General features: G+C 39.3%; 1 protein-coding gene across 2 annotated transcripts in view; it reads right to left on the bottom strand.

The window, feature by feature from the left end:
* tmem131 (transmembrane protein 131) overlaps positions 1-13,724 on the bottom strand; it is a 34,151-nt gene extending 20,427 nt beyond the window's left edge. For both annotated transcript variants that reach the window (XM_039810114.1, XM_039810115.1), the window contains exons 1-10: positions 13,463-13,724; positions 10,566-10,627; positions 10,348-10,388; positions 7,718-7,786; positions 5,433-5,553; positions 1,565-1,681; positions 1,345-1,467; positions 1,155-1,235; positions 239-389; positions 69-125 (exon numbers count right to left, since the gene is read on the bottom strand). In XM_039810114.1, the coding sequence (XP_039666048.1) occupies positions 69-125; positions 239-389; positions 1,155-1,235; positions 1,345-1,467; positions 1,565-1,681; positions 5,433-5,553; positions 7,718-7,786; positions 10,348-10,388; positions 10,566-10,627; positions 13,463-13,631 (991 nt within the window). In that variant the 5' untranslated portion in view covers positions 13,632-13,724. The remainder of the gene's footprint in view (positions 1-68; positions 126-238; positions 390-1,154; positions 1,236-1,344; positions 1,468-1,564; positions 1,682-5,432; positions 5,554-7,717; positions 7,787-10,347; positions 10,389-10,565; positions 10,628-13,462) is intronic.
* Positions 13,725-24,472: the final 10,748 nt, after the last annotated feature.

The following is a 24,472-nucleotide window of genomic DNA, read 5'->3' as shown; positions in this document are numbered from 1 at the left end:
ACGGATGAGTGTGCAAAGAAGCCCGGAGAAGATGTGCCAGAGGTACCTTCTGTTGTAAATCTCCATACCTTGTGACCGCAGCGTACCAAAGTCAAGCATCTCTGTGGAGGCGTATATACCAGGGGCTGCAAAAAAAATAAGTACAAACAGAAAAATGTTTACCCGACGGACAAGACTGAGTATTACAATAAATGTATTGTAGGTGATAAAATGTGAAAAAATGTGTTGGTAAGCACACCTGATGTGACCTCCACCTCTACAGGGAGAATGATGAACTGGTCTTCATTGGGGGCATTGGTTTTGATTCTGATGAAAGCCGTGTGGTTGTCGGCATCTCTCGACGAGAAGCTGGCTCTCATCACCCCCTTTGTCTCGAATGGAGGAATCTCCTGGAGGGAGAGGGTCAGCATTAGGGCTGGGTATCGCCACCGATTTCCTGAATACCCATTAGGGCTGGGTATCGCCACCGATTTCCTGAATACCCATTAGGGCTGGGTATCGCCACCGATTTCCTGAATACCCATTAGGGCTGGGTATCGCCACCGATTTCCTGAATTCATTCAATTCCGATTCACAAGGTCCCTTTCTATTAGTTACAATTTGATTTGATTCAATATCGATCCAATTAGGGATATTTCAGTCACAATACCAATTTTGCTTTGATATGAAAGACTCTTAGAGAACGAACGCTGTAAATTGTACAAGGTTGCCTCTAACCTACCGCATTATTGAAAATATGAATGTTGACTTTAAGAATTGACCCCAAAACAGTTACATAGAGACAAAACTGTCTTGCTTTCTTGCAGAGGGTGCGATGCAGAGACTGTATTTACCTGATGGCCTCACCAACGTTTTGTCCAACTTTGGAGCGTTATTTAGCATGACGTGAATTCCTTAGATTGTCTAGATTCACATGAAACCAAAATCTTTATAGTCTAGCTTTAGAAAGTAGTCTCCTAAGAGATTGAGCTCAGGATTTTATTAATCGATATTGGACCATTCAAATGAAGATCAATTTTTTTTCTTTAAGTCCAGCCCTAGTCAGCATGGGTGAAAGTGACGAAACTTTGACCTCCGTTATCGTTCATCTTCAAAACAAAGTAAGACTCGACACAAACACTGGAACAAAAAAAAAAATGAGACGTGGAACTAACCCATAATTTAAGAGTCCCTGTTTGTTGACCCGTGGGAAGCTCTAGATGAAGATCCCCGCCACTGGAGTACATCTCAACAACCTGGAGTAAGACATGGAAAAGGAACTCAATCCACCAATTAAACAGCTGTTCCATCCCAAAAAACAATGTGCCAGTTTAACAATAAGAGACTCTAATTACTCAACATTACCTGTAGTGGTTCACTGTACGGGTTGTGGATGTTTATTAGAGGTGAGAAGCTGCTGTTTACAGGGACTCGAGCCCCGATGAAGGGCCGCAGTCTGTAGGGGTTTGGGATGCCAACCCCAAAAACCTTCAGGACAGAGATAGAAAAGCTAAATTAGTCCCATTTCTCCTAGCACTAACTATTCAACTTGTGAAAATGAAGTGTTGTTCATTTTGCTTTATACCTGGTATGTAAACACTCCATGATGTGATGTATTAATAAATAAAGTGTTTTCTACGTTCCCAACTACTCGGGCAAGAAACACGACATCGAACGACGTGTTCCCTCCTGGTGGAATTATCTGTTGAAAGATACAACATACATGATGTGCAGCACAACAAACACAGAATGCAGCTTCTCAGAGTTCTTTACATGTACTGACCCCAAACAGCTGGGCTAATAACCTGAAAGATCTCAACACTCGCTTCCACAACACCTGACCTTACAGATCCACTGCTACCAAGACATTACAGCTGCACTCCAACTTTAGCATTTTGGTGGCGACTGTGGTTGCAAATAGTGACTGTTCAGTGTTTTTTTTTTTTTACTTAGGTTGATTCCCCTGAATACTTTCCTGTCCATTTATATCTACATAAACAGCTACAATCTCTCTCTCTCTCATACATACATACATACATACATATAGTTGATTCATATAGACTAAATGTCATGTAGTAAGAGGTTGTACACAAAATGTAACGAAACAGAACTTCTTGTGCCATCTCCGCTGCTGCAGAACGTTCAGAGTCTAAAAAATGCAGACAGTGGAAGGAGTACAATTCACTGCCCACCACATAAAGGCTTGTGGAAGTGCAGAAGCAAAAAGATAGAAGCATAATAGGAAACATACACTCTAACCTGTGCATTCTTATTTATTAAGGCAGGTTTTTTTCAGTCAGGAAACTTCTTCAAGCAGGAAACAATATATAAGCTGTGCCATTTTTATAAACGCATCCCAAAGGCATTAGGGGTGTGAATCTTCACCGGTCTCACAATTCAATTCAATTAGGATTATCCTGTCAACGATTCATATCGATATCACGATGTATCACCTCTTCAATATTAATATATATTGCTACACATGGTTTTCATGAACAAATTCAAGCAGTCAGATATATATGAACTCCCCTTTTTATTGTATCTGCTCTTAAAAAAAAAAAAGACACTTCCTGAATATAGCGGACTCTAAACACAGCAGACAACAGACAAAAACAAAAAAAAGCAGCTACCAGAAAATCAACAAGTAACATCAGCAGGCAATAATCGATTATGGTCTGTCACTGCATCGATGCAGAATCGTCCAGGTCTGAATCGCAATGCATCGATGCAGTGATTCATTTCAATTTCCCTAAAAGGCATGGGTTTGGTTTCAGAAGTGTACATATATATCCTGCACATCCTGCATTAATATACACTTAAAACAAACTACTTCCTCTCCCTCTGCAGGTTTTTCGGGTAAAATACTATATAAACCTCTGCTGTATTGTTAATGTGCTAACCCTTCTTCAAACCATGTTTAGTTTCCATGATAGATATGATCGATAATCTTCTATTTACATCTTTATTTCAAAGTGCAACTTTTGATTGATGTTTTATTCAAGTGTCTTTTTAGGAAAATATTAACTTTAAAACTAAAATGACGGACTAAATAATCAGTTTCTTATCTGAAATATGCAGGGGAGGCGGAATACTTTTCTTTTGCTTAGATTAGTGTCCGCACAATGCACACACAATGTAATGCACACAGGAAATGGAGAAGCTACACATAGCTTGAAAACAATAAACCAAAAAAGAGAAACCGCTCTGGGAAAATCTAGGGGAGAGAAGGGGGGGTCTTTGGATAAACATTTTTGCTTTGACTTTAAATTTCCAAATTCTACAGTGGCAGTTGTGCTCAAAAGTCACAGCTTAACTGAAAGTAAATTACATTAATTTGTTGTAAACTGCATAGTTTATTTGGTTACAGTTTACTTGAAGGTATCTACATAAGAGTGACATGACACTGTCATGACACATGAACCCTAAACCCAACTTGTCATGACAAAAACCAAATGCAACACAATGTTTATGACTTGTTTATAATGCCTATGACACGTTCATAACAGTGTCATGCCACTCTTATGTAGATACCTTCAAGTAAAGTGTAACCAAATAAACTATGCAGTGTATACTTTAAAGTATCAGTACACAGCATGAAATTGGAACACATTTATAAATATACACCGACAGTCACTTGGCAAGCTCTGATGCATAACACATGTGCCATTGTGACCAGCGCAGGCAGACATCTCTGGGGACTGTTGTCTCTAACTATATATAGGCTCGAGTGCATAGAAGAATCCTAGTGCATAAACAGACAATCCAACACATACAACCATAGCAAAATAACACTAACACAGCAGAAATAAAGACTAGGTATGCATTGATTCCATGCAGTTAATAGCATTACATGTATTTGGCAATTATTAAAGAAAAACAACCGTGCCAAACCAAAAGATGGACGGGTCCAAAAGAAAGCTGTGACATATATTCTAGAGTTTAAGTCCTTGCAGAACCAAATTGGATATCAAAGCATTACAACTCTCTGAACTGCAAACAACCTGTAAGCCTGCTCTTAAATTTGCCAATAATTCAGAGAAACCTGGTGGAATCTAGAGGCCAGCTCACCTATGTCAAATTATGTTAATTACTACATAAAAGTATAGATCCAAAATCTTCCATTTTACCTAATGATGCCTAATGTCATCACTACAATGAAATCTCTGGATCTGGCAGAAGTTGTGATTTTATCTACCCTATTATAGAAAGCCTTTATACAAACATATCCCATGACAGAGGACTAGCGGCTTCAGGTTGTTATCCCCAAAACCGCACGGAATTCTTTCCTACTGAATGTCTTTGTAAACTTGACTCTTATGTCCCGAAGTTGAATTTATTTTTCAGTACTGATATGCGCAATTATGCCCTAGAGACAAGACTATGACTGCTTAAACACCCTGGGCACACATAACAACAACAACAACAACAACCATCCTCCTCTTGATGACCTAACTTTTGTAATCAATGTTTTAGGGTAAAACTACACAGTGTCCCTGCCCCACTTAAACAAGTACATGATGTGTGCAGCAACTACTGTGCTTAAAGCGACAGAACAGGTCTTTCCTTAAAAGGGTTAGGGTTACATGCAGTTAAGAAAACTGATCTGAACTGATCAGGATGTTTTTGTATTTACTATAGCTGGCAATAGCAACTTGAGGTTAAGAGAAAAAAAAAGGACATGGGAACGGGGAAAAAAGGGGTGAGCCACATAAAGTCAACAGGCCCTTCCCTTCATCAGTTATTTTGGACCCATCCTCTTTGGACACTGCTTCCTGTGGGTTTAAATGACTATTTCAGTGTTTTCTATCAAATGCCAATAAAGAGTGTGTGCCATGTTTAAAGATTGTGTAGACTATAACTTGATTATATTGCTGTTTACTTGTCCTAGTCTTGTCTACTTGTCTCTTTATACAGTGCCATATTTCCCTTTGGTGTGGTCACATTTCTAATGACACGCAATTTGCATCGGGACTTCCCACTCAATTACTTTTCAGATTAGATTAGATTAAACTTTATTGTCATTGCACAGTACAGGTACTAAGACAACAAAATGCAGTTTAGCATCTAACCAGAAGTGCAAAAAAAGCAGTAAAGTGCAGAGTAATGTACAGAATTTACAGAATAGAGAATAGTTGTTGCTGTTGATGCTTGAAGAAGATCCACAAGTCTACTTGAGTTTAAAGCAAATAAGAAAGAAAGCAAATGCCACCTGAGAGACAGAAGGATACATTGTGTTTCCTGATTAGTCTCTTGTTTACAATAATCAAAGTTTTCACACTGATTTATTAATGTTTAAAAAGGCCGCATGACCAAGTAACATGGTGAGTTCAACACACCCATGTGATTTTAACTAACAGGATAATCTGCACTCTATTATTAAGTTATTAAGCATTAGATGTGTTGTGACAACTAGGCTCATGACAGAAATGAATCCATGTTAACAAAGTACTTACCCTATTCTGGAAAAAGGATGCGTGAAAATGTGCTGTTGTTGCCGATATTGATATCAAACTAATTTCTTCTGAGCTAGGATTATGTAAATATACTTTCTCCATTTTTGGCATTCCAACGGGCCTGCAAATGAAGAAAAAAAGCCTTTGTAAGTGCCGGCAAACAACAACATATAGAAAGAAATTAAAAACTAAATGTAGAAGCACATAGGACACTAATAAAGTCACAATGACATGACATGAGCATTGACACAAAGGTGGAAACAAATTTAGATTTAAACAGAAGATGAATGACAACACAACTTAAAGGGTCAACAAGTTTGTTGAATAATTTAACAATATAAATACATGTTCTTGAAAATAAAGTCAAAGATGTGTTAAAGACAAGAAGAGAGACAGGAAACCGGTTTGGAATGTCATACAAATTAAGATGACAGACATCACCTGGTGATTAATGATGCACTTTACATTCCTCTGGGTTACCTTCCCAAAATTAATTTATTTTAAAAGGACCATAAGGACACATAAGTAGCTCTGCATGTTATAACCTATTCATTGTATATGCTGCACTTTACATTACTGCCAATCCACACCCAAAGCACATCATAAACTCTTTGATTCCTACCTTCCAGGCAGCACGTGGTTTCTTTCATTTCAATAGGGGAGGGAAATCAACTCGTAGGGACTTTTTAATGATTCTCCTTGCTCACAAATGCAAAACCATGCAAAGACAAAGTAACTTTAGCTTAAGAATAAAAGCCACTGAATGTTAACTGTGATGGATTACTTCTAGGTCAGTTGATTAAAACCTGAAAAACCACTTGTATGGGTGTTGTCTTCCCATCCACCATGAATGTGTTGTCCTTGGTCAAAATTGAAAATTAACTTTTTTTGGCACTTTTTCCAATGTTTTTGACACTTCACACACGTTTTTTGTCACTTTTCTCAACACTTTTTTAAATTCATGGTCATTAAACCTAATTTAAATGACATTATACCCAATTTTTGAGTTAAAAAAAGCCGAAATTATGCATTGTTTTGACTAATAGTTACGATCAGAGGATGTTGAGTGGATCACAGACGGTTTTAGGTCAAACTTTAGTCTTGACACCGTTTTGAAACCATTTAATTTTTTTTTTTTCCAAATGCTATAAAATTGAATAAAACACCCAAAATTCAATGAAAGTAATCATTAATTGTACCTGCGAAGATTGTTATATGGGTTCCATACAACGTACATCATGCATCCATGTTGTTTTGGGGCAATTTGGTTGTAAGAAACCCATATTGCTGATATAGAAAAACTTTGAAAACAGGTCAAATTTGACCTTAGGACAACACAAGGGTTAAACAAAGTGGATAAAGAGGCATGTATGGTTTCGCCAACACAAGTAAGGCAGATGTAAACATGTCCATCTTCTTAACAACTTAAATGAATGGCATCTAACAAGTTGAGCCTCCATCTATGGGCTGATTTATTAAGACCTCTAATCCAATCCTGCCTGCCTTCCCAGTGTATTAGAGACGGGGCGAGAATTTCTCAAGGTTTTCATTTTCATGTCCTTAAAACATTCACAGCTGATAAGTGGATTGTTTATTGAGGAAGTAGAACAGGAGAGGATAGGTTGAGGCAGCTGGGTCACTCACTGTGAGTTGTTATAGGGGTACCCCACTCCTGTGACAGTTAATTAACCATTTGCACCCTGGTAAGTTAGGCTACACTTGAAACTGGGTCATACCACATGGGTGTGTACACCCACTGCCAGGGTGGCATGTGATCCAACAAGTCCTGCGGAGGTGAAGCTAGGTGCTGACGCTTAGGTTGAATGCTTCCTTTTTGAATGCTCATTTATCGTTGACAGGCTGAGGTTACTCACCTCAAGAGGTTTACTTAACATAATATAGAGAGTAAAAGGTCATACTGACTGAGCATCATCAAATATTTCCACTAAATAAGATTTAGGAGTGAAAAAGAAAAAAAGGTAACTTAAAATGACTAATGGCAGTGGCCAGGTTAGCTCAGTTGGTAGAGCAGGCGCACATATATTGAGGTTTACTCCTTGACGCAGCAGCCGCAGGTTCGACTCCGACCTGCGGCCCTTTGCTGCATGTCATTCCCCCTCTCTTTCCCCTTTCATGTCTTCTGCTGTGCTATGGAAATAGAGGCCTAAAATGCCAGAAAAAAAGACTAATGCAAGTGTCTCAAACTATGTGAAATATCATTAAAAAAGCACACATCACATGAAAACAAAATATTAAATTAGTACAAGAATACATCAAACACTCACTGTTCGTGAAAGTCCAACATTGGAGGTTCGAATCGTATAGGGCGGCAGTTCCCACGGTGCGGGGATGTGCTGTGAGAGACATGCAGATGTGACAGCAGCAACAGCAAGCTAGGAAAAATACTCTCCATGTTTACTGGCATTTCAAACAAACGAGAGGCTAAACACACAAGCACAGACACCACAGTCTGGGCCCAAGCGACCACTCCCATATAGAGTGCCCCATTTCCATGTGTAAAATCTCCATCAAAAAAATAAATAAATCAACCGGACAAAAAAAAAAAAAAACTATTTCTTCTTGTAATATTCAGAATGTGGTGTTTCTCTCACACAAAGGCAACTACTTTTGAGCATCGGTTCCATCCGCCTGGTCGTTATGACACAGTCATAACTCGCCAAACCTGTTTAACAACAGGTGTATCTTAACAATGAATAGGGCCGTCCCCTAAAGGACAAAGGCGACATGCAACAGAACTGTGTAATGAGAGCCTTTATGTAAATCTCATGAAAAGAGAAGTTCAAAAGCAATGCGAGTGTGGCACATAAACCAAGTTGATGTCATTTAATGGTTGAAAAGCAAACACCTGAATGTCACATGCTCTTTTTTTCACCAAAAAAACGTGTCGTGGGAACGTTAACATTGCCACAAAAACATTACACGCGAGGAGACACTGTAGCTGGAATCTTTTTTATACTTGTCTTTCGCACCAGAATTGATGTGGTGGTACCTAACATCATCCACTAATAAATCACTTATGTAATTACTCTAACATGACCCGAGTCAGACATTTAAATCAATTTCACCTATTTACTACCAAGCCTATGCGTACGGGAGCAGACAATGGCTGTAGCGGCATTCTTCAGTAGCAGTAGCTCCTCCTGGATTATCGGTCATCTACAGCCTGTCTTCACTTCTCCCATTAATATTACATCTACTGACAAAGTTCTTGCCGAGTTAGGGTTTCAGATTGGAAACTGGCTGTGAATTCTGCACGGCCTTTCGCTCAGCACTTCAGAGCTAATGCGTTGAATGTCAGGGTGTAATTGGAGTAGCGGGGCTCATGAGGAGGGCTGTGCCTCTTGGCCTCAGCTCTGCATATGCCCAGTGTCAGGCTAACCTTAAGACATGTGCATTAAAAACAAACATAGTGACTATGAAACACTATTGAATTCCTGTGGAATTGACTACCGTATGTTGGTGATTTCTTCACAAAAAGAGGAGCACACTGAGTAATAGAGAAGAGATAATAATTAACATACAAAGGCTTCCAAACACTACACAGACACACACACACAATGAGGAAAAAAGGGGAACTTCAACATTTGAAAAACCTCACACAACACAAAACAGCAAAATACCCCCCCTCCCTCCCACCCAAACTCAAGGGAGTGTTCATGCTATGCCTGTGGGAGATAACATTTTTATGATTTAGAACATTGTGTACAAACAGTAAAGGCTTGCTGTATGCTGCACTCCAACAAAACACAAGTGTAAAAGTAAGGACAGAGTAGTGTTTTCTATGCAGAGGCCACGATACAAAAACATGATGTTAAAAAGTCCACTGACTGACTTGCACATGTTCTCTGTCTTAAAAACAGTGTGTACTTCATTCGAGCAGTTCTACCTGTTAGACACATAGCCACGTAGCCCTTCCCAAGCCCACCACACACTCATTGTGGACTCATTTTACAGTTCTTAGACAGTCACAAAAGATCTCACAGTGTTAAGAGTACTCATCTGTCACACTTAGCTATGTCTGTCTCAAGGCGATCCTGACTGGGAGGCAACGTGACCTAACCATTGACACTTGTCAGGACCAGAGGTGAGGCTCCGTTGGTTGAAGTATTGGGGAAAAAAACACAACCATCTGCCTGTCTGCTCCTCTCAGCCTCGACAGTGGGGGTACAAACTGTCAAACTGATATTAGCTGGGTCTGCGGTGTGTGCTGCCAGATCTCTACTCTTCCAAGTAGCTGTGGCAGCAGAGAGGCACGCTGTGGTTTGGTTTGAGCAACAGATGACACAGACTGAGCCGTTTCCCTGACGACTCGTGTCACTAACAACATGTTTCAGAGAGCTAATGTATGGGTGGGATCTCAGGAATCTGCCTTTCTCTAATTGACTTCATGACATCAAACATACTTGTTAGTGTTTTTAAGTTCTTGTTGTCATGTCATGTTTTTGTTATGGTTGGTAACTGATAGTGTAGCCTGGCAGATAGTAATTAGATTCCTACCTAGGTTTGTTAGTCTTGACAAAATACAACAACTTTCTGTTCAAATGAAACTTGTTCACATTGGATGAAAATTGTTACAGCACCATTTCAGCAGCAACTTTGTTGTTTTCTACTTGTGAACGTTGGTCATGTTAAAGCTGGAAGCATAATTCAGTGTGCTGCTGCTGTTGTTTTTCCACTTCAAATCAGTACAAGAACTCTTAAGGCTCTAAATACTATACAGTATAAGCTCCCTTCATTTGGCTTGTGGAAACACTTCACAAAAGAATGAAAACCAGGTACAGTACGTAGAACAACAGCACCTACCTACACCCACACTCATAATGCCATTTAGCTAGAAACACATTTGTTTGGAGTTGGGGAGGACATTTATGAAGTGAAAAATATAAAAACTTACCTTTGTTGATGATATAAACTAAAATCAATGTCGGACTCTGCCTGCAAACGAACAGAGACATAAACAATTATCTAAATGGGATATAACTGGATGTTACATTAGGCTTATGTCAACCTTGTTCTGCTCTGTAATGGTGTAAGTGTTTCTGTAACTGTGGTGAGTAATAGTTCAATTTGAATGGCAACAAGAACAAGGCAAAAAAGTAATATAGCACTTACCTGTAAAAGGCTTCCCTCGCCAAAATGTAAAACTTCTAGAATTGTGTCTGACTGAATGAATGCTGTAGAAAAAAAGAATGACAAGAAGACTGTATAAGTATTATCGCCATCACCCATCATTAAAAAGGAGAACAATCTGTTTCTAATTACAGCAGTGTTTTGAGCATTTAACACTTATGAATACTGGAAGACACAGGAAGGAGAAACTATAGCAGACATGTATCAAAAATAGCAAAAATAACTCCTCCCAAATAACCACAGCAAAACTCATCAGTTTAGCCATCATTATATCTTCCTGAACCACAGCGTTATATTACTGTTAAAGATAACTCCCTACTTGAACTTCAATCTCTTGTACTTCGAGAGCAGACAAGAGACAAGAAAAAGATCAGGCTTGAGATCTTTGCCTACATGCTGCTCCACTTGGTGTGAAAGTTTGGTGGCTAGGCCGTACCAAGAAGAAACAGTTCATCCACTACTAAGAACTCATCTGTTTTAAGGATATTGTAAAGTGTCAGTCCATTGGGCACTTCTGTGTATGAGGCTCATATTGATTAGTCTCCAACAAAAGGATGAACCTAAAGTCAGCACACCCTCATATTGTGTGTTACACAGAGTTGTGTGTTGAAATGGTACCAAGTACTTAGTAATCACACTATTATCAACAGGATTTTCAGACCCAGATGTTTCTTGCATTGGCTGTCATATGACTACCTCTGAGTAGAAATCTACAAGCTTGAAGAGGCTAAAATTTGACACCCATACTCAGCATTTAAAACGCTTCCCCTCTATTGTAAAGCTTTTCATCTGACACCACCAAAATACCACAACTTGAAAACAAGACAACCGTTTGCAGATCATGTTCACAGCACACTTTTAGTATGCTATGGAAGCGCAATGCATTCACTTGAGGAAAAAAAAAAAAAAGTATTTGCCCCGTCTTTCTGAATTAATGAGATAATTATCTCAGAAATTCTAAGATACATTTTTATGAAAAACAATCTGCTCTCTCACTGTCGCAGCAGGAACCGTACTCCATGCAACACACACAGCTTCTTTTAGGATTTTGAGGTGTCTCGTTAATTCAGAGAAACTTTCGGAGATCATTTTCTCGGTTATTCAGAAAAACAGGGCAAATATTTGTTTCTCAAGTGAAAGAAACCTGTTATAATGTTGGGCAATTAAACTGTTGCACTCCAATAACTCCTGCTAGTTATAACGAGTGTTTAAGATTAAAAACGCCTCAGTAGATCCAAGTGATCTAATCACTTGATGCAACAACTCAGTTTAATTTCCTTTTTAGATTCACATCACAAACAGCTAACATAGCCATTCTGCCACGGCTGAGCATCTAGTCAGAGTTGGAGTGAAGTTTCCCAAGTTCAAGTCACCTCTTCTTGGTAAGTATAGAGTGGGAAGAAATAACTTGTCCTACTGTACCTCAGTGGAACATACAAGACTAAACAAGGGAAAGCCATGGTGAAAGTTACACTTGACTAGAGCCCTGAGTGCAAGACTACAGAAAGTGAAACTTAGTGTTTTCGAAAACTGTGAATCATTAAGGCTCATTATTCAGAATATGATCACTACAAAACAACAAATAGGACTACATTCAAAATACCCTTAACAACAATACTCTTTGGTGCTTGATCCATCTGGCTTATTGAAGGTTTCTACCACATCATCACATGCATTTTTGTATTTCTTCAATGTAATTTGTATTTTATGTTCTGTGAAACAAATAAACTAAACTAAACTAATCATGGAGTGCAACAATGGATTCTTGGCGATTGCCAAACTGAAAGGAAGCAGGATGTTTTTATCATGTCTCTCATTTAAATCACATGTCATCTCTCCTGGCATGAGCTTGTGTAAATCTGCTAGTTGTGCTTCAATATTTGAATTATCTGTACACGTATAGATAGTTCAAATAGTGAAGCACAACTAGCAGTGATCTTAAGTTAACACTGACTCAATTTCCTAAGCTTGCAGTGTTGAGGTTGGCAGAAGGACGTCATAATAAGTGACACAATATTTGCCAAATAATCTCCTTTATCACCCAAGTGCATTTCTTGTTAGATACATTCTCAATGTATGTTGCAAGTGCATGGAACCAATGTAACAATTTATAGGCACCGCACCAGACACGTTTCAAAGTTGGCACAGCTTTTGGACGTGGATTGCAGCTGTCCAGTAACGATTAGTCGACTTATCGCCGTGTGACCTGACATGGTCAGTAGATCTGACAGCTGGACACTTCAGTCCGCTCGATAAATAACACGCGGCTGTCATTCGGCTCGTGGACCGCTCAGTGCCAAGCTGGAACCAACCCAGGGTCCAAATCAAAACGCTCAGCCACGTATACAAATACCCGTCACCTGACAGATTCAAGCATTTCCTTTATTGAGTGTAGTATGAGGAAGTAACGTTACTGTTAGGTAGGCTGGCGACGATGTTACTACATTAATGTTGTCTGTTAATTTCAATGCATTAACATACATGATGTGCTAACATTAGTACTAGCGACGGTGCTAACAAGCTGCGCTTTCCGTCTGTGCTTTGTATTATTTTGCATGTGTGTTAGGTAACGTTAGAGTGTTAGCCTAACTTAGCCATATATGGAAGGGATGACAACATGACAACAAGCTACAAACGAAGCTAACGTTAACTGTAACGGTAACGTAAAAGGTCACACATAGCAAAAGAAAGGTAGCACTTTCATTCTAAACTAACGCTATGCTGCTCTGTATCATTTTTTATTAGCAATATTATTTGCAAGGTAAGCGGGCTAGCTGTGTTAAAGTTGGCCCGTAGAGGTAACCTCGACCCGCACCTCGTAGAAATGTCTACGGAAGTTAGCGCTAGCTTATGCGGACGTAGCCAGCTAAGTTACAAACCTTGTTTATTGGCCCGCGTCGTGTGAATAAAAGCAATAAATAACATCCTCAATATTCCGACACATGATGTTCTTGTTCTTGTGTGTGAGTGGCGAAAACTCTGGGCTCTTTCTTGACTCGCCATGCTGCAGTTCTTTCTAGGATAACAACCGAGCGAGTGTGCGGACATGCCCGTCTAAAGCTCCGCTGACTCTGTCAATCATAGCCGGGAGGACTCGGAGCTAACTACTCAACAGGACGTCGGCCCTCTCTTCTTCTTCTTCTTCTTCTTCTTCTTCTTCTCTTTCTCTTCCTCTTCCTCTCCATGTGTCCCAGGTTGCCCCCCAGCGGTGTATACTGCTGCCTGCTGCAGCGGAGGGACTCCATCACAACGAAGGACGTTTTGTCTTGTTATCGGGCTTTGGACTGCTTCATATTATTGAATTAGCTACTCCAACGTGCAATATGTCATTTCTATTCATAGGTACCTTACTCATCTGTATATCTGTGCTTATATACTGTCTGTTTATATAAGGGTGTTTATTGGGTAAAAATGTTTGTTTTATTACTATTCTTATTATAACTATCTATTTTTTCTATTTCTTATACTTTATGTATATTTTCTCTCCTATGTCTACTTAATGTGTATTTGTGTTATTCTGATGTGTGTACATTTTTTCAATCAATTTCTTTTGAGCTGCTGTAGCACAGGAATTTCCCCAGTGTGGGATTAATAAAGTCTATCTTATTTTATCTTATTCTAGCACTTAAGTAGAAGTATAGCACTATTGGGCTTTACTTTTTTCATTATTCAGAGAGTGAGAGTCCCTGCGGCCATTGTTAGTTGCTTCGCGCCAGTTGGATCTGTCACTTGCAAGTGCCTCCCAGTTGTCCTGGTTGATGGAGAAGACCTTAAGATCTCTCTTGATGACATCTAAAGCGTAGGCGGGGGCATTGGTCAGCTCACCATATAATAAGATTTTAGGGAGGCGAGTGTCATTCATTTGATAAACATGCACAGCCCATCGGAGGTGGAGTTCACGAAGGATGGTGTACAGGTCACTGGAGCCAGTTCTCTCAAGTATGACAGAGTTTGGCACGTGGTCCTTCCAGCATACACCCAGTATGGAACGAAGGCAGCGAAAACGGAAGGCGTTGAGGCGATGTTCGTGCCTGCAGTATGTTGTCCATGTCTCACTTAAGGTGCTAAGTACACATGTATGGTATACAGACTTTGAGGAGCAAGGCGAGGTTGTTGTTGTGCCAAACACGCTTGCTCAATTTGCCAAACATTGATGATGCCTTCCCAATGCGCATGTCAAGCTCTGCGTCAAGGTTATTGGTGTTTGAGACTGTGGACCCCAGGTAGGTGAATTTGTCCACCACAGATAGAAATTTGTTGTCAATGGATACAGCAGGGTTCAGGGTTGCAGGTTGGGCAAGGACAACTGTCTTTTTAAGACTAATCCGCAAGCCATACTCTAGACATGCAGAGGCAAAGGATGAGCAGAGCAGTTGCAGATCTGCCTCTGAGTGGGCGACAAAGGCAGCATCATCAGCATAAAGCAACTCATGTACCAGAACATGGCGTACTTTGGTCTTCGCCCACAGTCTGGCCAGATTGAAAAAGTTTTCAGCCAGTTTTCCTGTGTAGAAGGATACCTGAGTCATCAGGGAAGGCACGGCGTAGTAGGTCAAAGAATATTCCAAAAAGGGTAGGGGCAAGGACACATCCCTGTTTTACCTCACACCTTATCTGGAACTCGTCAGCCTTCAGACTGTACAGCTGCCTTCATGCCGTCATGAAGTACTGTCTGACAGTCTTCTTAAGAGCATGGCAATGATGTGATCTTCCATCGATTCTATCATTAAAACTCATTTGTTTGTTCAGTAGTTATTGATAATTTTATTGGATCCCAATTAGCTTTTCTTTTGCTTTGCTAATCTTCTTTGGGTCCAAAATAGTAAGAATGAAAGGAATTCATAAACACAGTAGACAACTGTAGGCCAAGAGACAGAATCAAGGAATTTTCAATAAAACTAAAAAGACAGAAAAGTAAATATTGTGTAATATTATAAATAATACAAAACGTAGCTGTTGGGAAATGAAACCAGGGTAATGGTTAATGGTTGACATCCATAAAGCCAGATGATTGCTGATAAAAGATAGCATGAGCCCAGCGAGCCTATAGAACATGATAAGCTTGCTCTTTAGGGTGTCTTAAAGCTGACAGTAGTTGATTGTCTGGTAGAGTTACTGTTCGGGCATATAATGTAGTTAACAGTGGCCTTTGGCCTAAAAGAAAGTCACAAAGGGAGGTGAACCAATGAATGGACACTGGAGCTTAATTTTCTTTTGACAGGGAGTCAGGTTACCCTGTTAACGTAAGTACATAAAGTATAATATCTATCTAATAAATCAGGAAGCCTCTGTATGTATTAGTGTGTGTGTGAGTGTGTGTGTGTGTGTGTGTGTGTGTGTGTGTGTGTGTGTGTGTGTGTGTGTGTGTGTGTGTGTGTGTGTGTGTGTGTGGTCTGTCTTTGAAATATCTCATGAACTGTTCATCCAATCTACTTCACACTTGGTTTCCTGGGTACCCAATGAACTTAGGGTTTGGAATTTGGAGCAGTTTGGACAGCGTTGGATATCAAACTACTAATAAAACTAAAAGACGCAGAAAAAAGGTTGAGGGAAAAAAGCGCTGCCATAACGCTGGCTCTTCTGTTTCTACTCTTCACATCACATCTTATATTCACTCAGATCATTTTGCTTAGAGGAAGGTCAATCAAAAGGCCTTTTTGCTGACACTATATCGTATTAACTTGCTGTGAGCTGTACATTCACCACTTCTTCCTTACACTCAGACTCACCCTCTATGCTCGCCCTGGGTCCGGTTGTTCCAGTGTGCTGCTAACTTATACCACTAATAACTTTACCATCAGCAAAATACTCCCGCCAATCAAATCCATACTTCAACATTAAACGCCAAGCTACTAAGCCTGTTTAGAAATGAACACCTTTGCTCAAGTGTTAAATTCGTTAACAATATGCTGTAGGGCGAGACAACACAGCACTGCCGTTATTAAACGCTGACTCTAGCAATATCAACATGCAATATCCTTGAGGAAAAAGACAACACTAAAATGTAGTTATAGAAAAACTATCTTCATTTGCAAGATATGTGCTGATTGCTCTCATTACGGGCCGGATCGGGTGGCGCGTGGCACTGTACTAGTAATATACAATTAAGGAAACATTTTCCTGCTTTTTTTAGGGCTAGAGGGACTATTTGTTGCCAACCACCATCAGCAGACTACACCACTAAAGAGCATTTCTAGTGAGATAACACTCCATCTTGTGGCCCTGTCTTGTAAAATCTAGTTTTAAGTCTTTAGTGGTTTTTGTTCATATTCTGCTAATTTGTTGTTAGGTGTGTTTTATCAAATGTTTCCATTTTTTTCCCATGTGTCGAGTAATTACACTCAAAAAACCTAGGGAAAGATTTTATTCTATCATACAAGTAATGTACGGCCATGGCGACACTTGGCTTCTTACTTATTTTAAGATTATTTTTGGGCATTTTTAAGCCTTGATTAACAGGACAGCTTGAGACAGGAAAGGGGAGAGAGAGAGGGAATGACATGCAACAAAGGGCCACAGGTCGGAATCGAACACCACGCCTTCTGCGATAAGGACTAAGTCTTTGTACATGGGGCGCATGCTCAACCATGTGAGCTACCCAGGCACCCCACTATTTAGACAAGACCAAGTTGATTAGGGTGCTTAACTTTTAACTTTTTTTTCAACTTTTTCAACAAAAAGACGCTCTGAGCTGCAAAGTAGAGTCGGCGTTTTAAAAAGCGCTCAGGACTTTTTTTTAAAACACGGTTTACTCCACATTGTAAAACAAATGCTGGCAGCTTAAGATATGTGAACATGTCCTTCTGCTGCAACCTATTATTTTTATTATCAATAATCAATAAATCCAGACAGCTAGCTAGACTATCTGTCCAATCTGAGTTTTCTGTTGCACGACTAAAACTACTTTTGAGCATACAAATGTTCCACCAAGACAAGTCTCTTCCAGAGGCTATTTTGCAGAGGCACTGTGACTCAGTTCAGCGCTTAGCGCTTAGCCCAAGATGATTGGGATTAGTTTAAAGAAATGCCAATAAACCAGAGCATGTTTTTCTCCCATCCTGGAATGCTGTATGGACTAGCCAGACCCTCCTATGCAGTGCTGTGGAGGAAGGTCTGGCAATGCGAGACTGGTCTGGCCATGGTTGTAGTGTCAGGCTTGAGGATCGTTTACGTTGTTGCTGTTTAACCTGAAGGATGAAAGACCGGCTAGAGAACAGCATTCCTGACTGGCAGTTGTATCTTGCTAGAGTGCTGTAACCCAGCGAAGTGAAGCAATCCAGCAGAATGCCACAAGCAGCAAGACAGGTGTTCATTTTTAAAGCTGATTTATTAAAATATAAACATTAGGAGGAGGTGTATCAACAGGAATGTATGAGTGACAGACATGCCTTTTTTTCATGTTCTCGGTTATTTATGAAAGAGTTTTGGATTATTTTTGACCCGTCAGACAGGTGTCAGTAAAAACATTAACAACTGCATTACATAGTAAAACAGAACACTGTGTATACTAGCTCACTGCCACACCTTAATGACACATTATTTCTAGTTACACCTGTGTTAATCCTGCCACAAGTCAAAATGTCACTTTGAGAATGTTAGGTATATTAACCATCATCAAACACTGCTGAGCTGGTGAGTGCAACTTCTTAAGCTTCCTGCAGAGGGCAGGAATGTGATAAAATGCATTGAACAGGGCAAAGACTTTTCTTACATGTTTCCAAAATCCATTTTGCCAGAAAATAGTTGTGCAGTCGAATTTGAGACAAGTAAGAAAAGAGTAAATAGTTTTTGACATGACTTACTGCTTGCTCCTGGTTTGACACTGGAATATATTAATAATAATAAGATAAATATAAGTTGTGACATTACATAATCAATCCCCTCAAGAATTTCTCAATAGCTGAATTTTATTCATTTTTGTGTCAAGATTTTGTATTGCAATTTATGTTCACATGTTGACACTATCTTCTATTCCTGTACTATATGTTACACACCTGTAGCCTACATACCTGTACATTACTGCGTGTGTAGTTATTCCAATACTCAACTATGTAATGAGGCACCTTACCGTATGACAAAATACAGTATTTACTAGAATTGAACTCACCATGTACATAATATTAACAACCACTATTTAGATTATGGTCCTAGTTTTTACTTTTTACTGTAGTTACTATTTAGTTGTTATTTCTGCATCCCACATTATCAAGCCCCAGACCTTCAATAAACCCCATCCCACCAAGTAAATAATATATAATAATAATATATAAAAATGATATATAAATAATATATAAATAACACATTTTGGGAAATCCACATAATTGAGTTCACTCTAAATAAAAAACAGTGAGCACTGATGCATGTTGCATACAAAAATGTATATTAAACCAATATATATAGCACATCCTGGGCTATTACCCCTGTCTATTGCAGATATTATACATAATGTAAACTTTTGCAGATCCCCATATCAATATTTTTGCACACCCTGCACTAAACTGTACCTTTCTAAATCAGTTTAAATATACATATTTGTTATTTTGTTATAGATTTTTTTTACATACATTTCATCATATCTATTCTGTATTAATGTATGCCTACTTTGCCTTATTGTTAATCCATTTTTAATATGTCAATGTATGCACAAAATACACAAAGGCATATTACTTGCAAGCGAAAACTTACTTTGGTCATAAACATGATTCTGATGAGTTACCATGTGAAAACAGTTTTTGGTCTCAGTCTCTGTTCAGCTTTTTCTCTGATGCAACATGTCGATATTTCTATTAGCATTAATTTGTCCCGGCCAATCACACACTTTTAAAATCATGTGATGTGTGATTGTAAAGGTAAGCGCACGCACGCGCCACACACACACACACACACACACACACACACACACACACACACACACACACACACACACACACACACACACTTGTTCTGTTGACTGATTGCGAGTGAGAACAAAAACAAACTGCAAAAATGTGGGTGATTACAGCACAATGAAAATGATTGCACTAAAAGAGGATTATGAATAAAACAAATCACTCACACTCACACATGTAGTGACTGTAGATTTTCCTGGTATATTGTGTTTTTGACGTCTCTGTCAAAGGCCCACGAATTTGCCCTTGAGGTTGTTATAGCAACCCGGTTGAGGGTTTGGCGGAGGATAAATCATCCTCTATGTTTGGAATAAAACAATGACATAGTAGACGTAATCATGCTGATGAACAGGGTACAACTCATCAGCACAAGAGGACTCAGAGCAGTGCCACGGCCACTTAGACTGATATTGGCTGCCAAGACACATCTGAGGGCCTTCTTATTATGTAGCTTGTGCTCTAATTTTCCATAACAGGCATGTATGTATGTATTGTACATTATTTCATTGAAAATATAATTTCATCTTCTGGATATTTTGCTTCATTAAATCTACTATGTACCACATATTTACATCCTTCTTATGTTTTTGGTGCTCTGACTCAAAAATAACTGAATTACCAAGAAAAATAGTCTGTACCAAGAGATTAACAGCCCCCAACCACTCTGCATCTCTCATATTTCAAGGATGCACGGCAACAGTGATGTGTTTATGCTCCACATCCTGCCTTGGACACACATTAGCCAGAGACAATATTTCCACTGAGTGACTAACTTAGTCAAATTATAACTCTGATGTTATTCTTTATTTTCATATTGTCAATAAATTCCACAAAAAGACTAAAATCCTAAGATCCCACTAACTAATATTGTATGTGTAACAAAAGCCTGAAATATCTTACTCCAGTGTGCCATAAACATGCATTGTTGTCCAAAAACTATTAAAAATCCTAACCCCTAACCCTGACTGACATGTTCCTGAAATACTCCTGTCTAAGAAATGTTTGCTTAAAACTACAGTGCCCAGCTCTTTTGGCTATAAGACCAAAATAAAGACTTAACTTACCGTTTGCTATCTCTCCAGCCCCAAATGGCAGACAGACCAAGTTAGCAACTAGCTGGTGAACGTGGAGCATTTAGCAGCTAAAGAGAGAGATATTTCCCTCAGGAGTTGGTGGAGAACAAAACAGAGCTAAAAGGACAGTTAATGTTGGACTAACCTTTGCCAGGTGACACATGAATCCAAATGAATGTTGCTTCATGTCTGCTCGGAATTTGCAAATGGGCAACTATTTGCAAACACATTAGCCATATCAACTTAAAAGGTGCTAATATGTTGATGCTGTGTTTATAGCTTGTTTCCACTGCTCCAAGTGGCATGCTAACACGCTAACTAAGACTCAGAACATGGTAAACACTATACCTGCTAAACATAAGCATGTTAGCAGTCTCACTGTTAGCATTTAGTTAAATGCCTTAGTAGAGTCTCCAAAAGCTGCTAGCATGGTTGTATTCTGTTATTTAGTTGTAGTCTGGTTTCAGACCTCTGAATCGCTGCCCACATCTGGATTTTCTTTCAGCATTTAAAATATTTGAACAGTGATATACATCAGTGGTTTCCCAAACGTCAAGGACCCCTAAACTGACACAAGGGCCCCCATTTGATATGAATTAGTCCCAGGGTCCTCAATCTGATAGGATTTTTGCTTTTAGATGTTTTATTACAGATAAAACCCATGATCAAAAAAGTCATACATTCTGTCATTGTGTTACTTCTGGATTGAATCTGAAGACTTCAGTCTGATTATTAGGCTAAATCTGGAGTGCGTTCGAAAATGAATCCCCACACAAACCCAGCTCAGCCCTTCATTGTTCACCTGCTCTCCTGTTAAGCGTTGCCTGTAGTCTCATAGTGCTCTGCATATTCTACAGACCAAACAAACATGTCCATACATATATCTAAACATCTAGAACACCTCAAGTGGACTGACCGCGGAGAATCCGGGTAAAAGTCACAGTGCTGTTAAAGCTAAAGATGTTCTCATACCATTTTTTCCTTCCCGATTCCAATACCTGAACTCGCGTATTGGCGACCAACGTGTTAAAAAATACATATATTTTATATTGTTTTAACAGCTGCTACTACTATCCCTGTATGGATGTAATTTGATTGCTATCACTGAAACATGAACAAACACAAAGAATGAACACCCTAAAACTTTCTTTTGTCATAACGGAAGAAGAACATAAATTAACTACTTTAAAGTAGATTTTCTTTAGGGCTAAATTGCGTGGTATCAGATCGGTGAATAAACTTGAGTGCTTGCCGATACCAATACCAGTTATTTAGGAGTTATCGGAGGCTTTTCCGATCCTGGTATCAGTATCTGAACATCTCTAGTTAAAACATTTAACAATATCCTAAATGTTGGGCATCTGCTGGGACTTTTACAGAGATCAATCACTCAATCAGTCAATCAATCAATCAATCAATCAATCAATCAATCAATCAATCAAATCAATCAAACAAACGTATTTGTCACATGAAAGTGTACGAGGAACAATTCCAATGAAATGTAATCTCATGAGCTCTTTTCTTTTTCTCTTTTCTCCTCTTCCTGTCCATTCGGAGCTAAAGAGGAGTCTGTGCTTCCAGCTGGCGATCAGACCTGATTAGAGTCTCATCACATCAGTTTGGATTCAGCTTATTGTTGAATGGCTGAGGGCTTTAATACAAATGAAGGGGCTGCACGGTCTGATTGACTTGGAAATGCACAGGGAAGCCAGCAGACAGTGGTTGCACTGTGTCATGTTGCACTCTGGGAAAGCCAGGGTTTTAGGATGCAGTAATTACCATGCCATGCCTTCTGCCAGAGATGTAAAGAGGCTTTCAATTGATCTCTATGCACCTGGAGACTAAACCTAATAAGGTTTGGAGAAGGCGAGAGTGATTGGTTCTACCACTTCTTGATTTTACCATAGCAGCATCCAATTGAAACACTGCATAATAAATATATATAAGTGGTTATTTTACTCATCTTCATGGCTTAACGGACCACATGTTACAGTAAGTGTATTGTCTGTGACAGTTGGTCTGAGTAATGATCCAACACCTAGTACTTAAAAGGGCATTAGATCCTACAAAAAGCTTTGACATGTTGTATTTAAAGCAAATGTACGTTTATATCTAAATCAAACATTATATTGGAGAAGCTACTTCTGGCTGTGAGTGTCCATAGAGTCTTTGTATATAAGCACCTTTACTGTGTATCCAGTCCATGGTTTCTATTAGTGGATTGCCCTAAACCCACTCTCAGTGTGGACAATCCAAAGTCTATTACAGTGCTAATTCCCTTCAGTTTGAGATGACCACAGCCGCACAAAAAATAAACACATTATCAGGCTCTGCAGCAGTATTGTTCGTATCTGAACTACAGGGATGGTTTCTATAGATAATTGTGAGTTACATAGGGAATCAGAGATCACCTGCCAAAATGGTGACCACAGATAACGTGGAGCAGCTGGAGGCTGTCTTTTCTTCAATTGAGTGTCAGATTGACAAAAAAGGGAAAATGTTCAACAAAAGTGACAAAACTTTAAGTGACCACATCCATGAGGGGGCATTAGGTGGCTGAAATAGGTACTCAAGTTTAAGCTGGGATTAGTGGTGCAGCTCTGTATATTGCCAAAGGATTTCTCTTTAAACCTTATGCCTTTGGGTGAGGTGGAGGGGGGGCGGCGTGTGGTGACAGCCAGAAGAAACATTGTGATGTAGGATGCTCCTCTCAGTCGGCTCTAATCACACACACACACACACACTCACACTCAAACACACACACACACACACACACACACACACACACACACACACACACACACACACACACACACACACACACACTTGTTCTGTTGACTGATTGCGAGTGAGAACAAAAACAAACTGCATTTGTTTTGTTTTTTTTCATTTGCTACTCTATTGCTCATCAAGTGATTGACTTCCAATTAATATGTCGGCTCACATAGTTTATTAAAAATACATTTAATGTGTGGATACATTATTCTACTTGGCCTTTTCCTCACAAATCTTATGTTTACACAGAAAAGCACTATAATCTTGGGGTACCAGCGGGGGTGTCGGACTGGGGGTGGAAAGGGGACTGAGTACCTAGGGCCCTCATATGAGAAGGGTTCAAAAAGATGCTAATCATCATAGCTGGGGGCCTGGCTTGTGGCGGAGTCACCGTGGGGGAAAACAATCCTTTCCCCCTGACTGGATAACACAGCGTTAACCCAGCATGGACGAATCAAAAGCACTTTTGCTGCTTGACAGAGCAAGATACATAAAAAAAAAAAAAAAACTAAGCTGTATGAGTTTGGGGGGAACATAGAGCTAAATGTATTTTATAAATAGTTTTTAATATAATAATTTGAATATAATCTGTTAAGTGTGTACTAGTACTTAAGAAGATGAACAACTAAACTAAATACTAGACATGCTAATGTGCTGCTATTATTAGGCCTATTTGTTACAAAAGGTAGCATAGTATACATAGTAGTATGTAACTTAAGCGGTTTAAAATGTCTACATTCATTATGTCTGTAACCCACTGATATATGCCCCCCCCAATTGGGCTAAAGTGCTGTCAATGTGACAATTTTCATTGGATCAGAGTACTGTCACTACACTGCTTGTTCTGCCAATTTCCCAGGCCTTGTCACATGACCAATTCATATCCAAAATTCTGATACCATGGAACCAGCACTGGAGTTGTGGCAGACTGAGCCTATAGAAAATGTGTATTGTTGTATTAAAATGAAAACAAGTGAAATTAATAATGAATGTGACATTTTATGTGATGTTTTATTTAGCAGAATTACATTGTGTTGTTCTATCCTATTCAATATTTCCTTTATTTCTAAGCAGACTTTCTATGCTGTACTCTGATAAAATGTCCCCCCACCCCGTGCCACCCCACAATCCTGGAATCGCTCCTGCTGACAAT

Source organism: Perca fluviatilis, chromosome 9 (assembly GCF_010015445.1).
Source record: "Perca fluviatilis chromosome 9, GENO_Pfluv_1.0, whole genome shotgun sequence".
Lineage (NCBI taxonomy): Eukaryota > Metazoa > Chordata > Actinopteri > Perciformes > Percidae > Perca > Perca fluviatilis.
The sequence above is the reverse complement of the archived record's forward strand: the minus strand, read 5'-3'. Positions and strand labels throughout refer to the sequence as shown.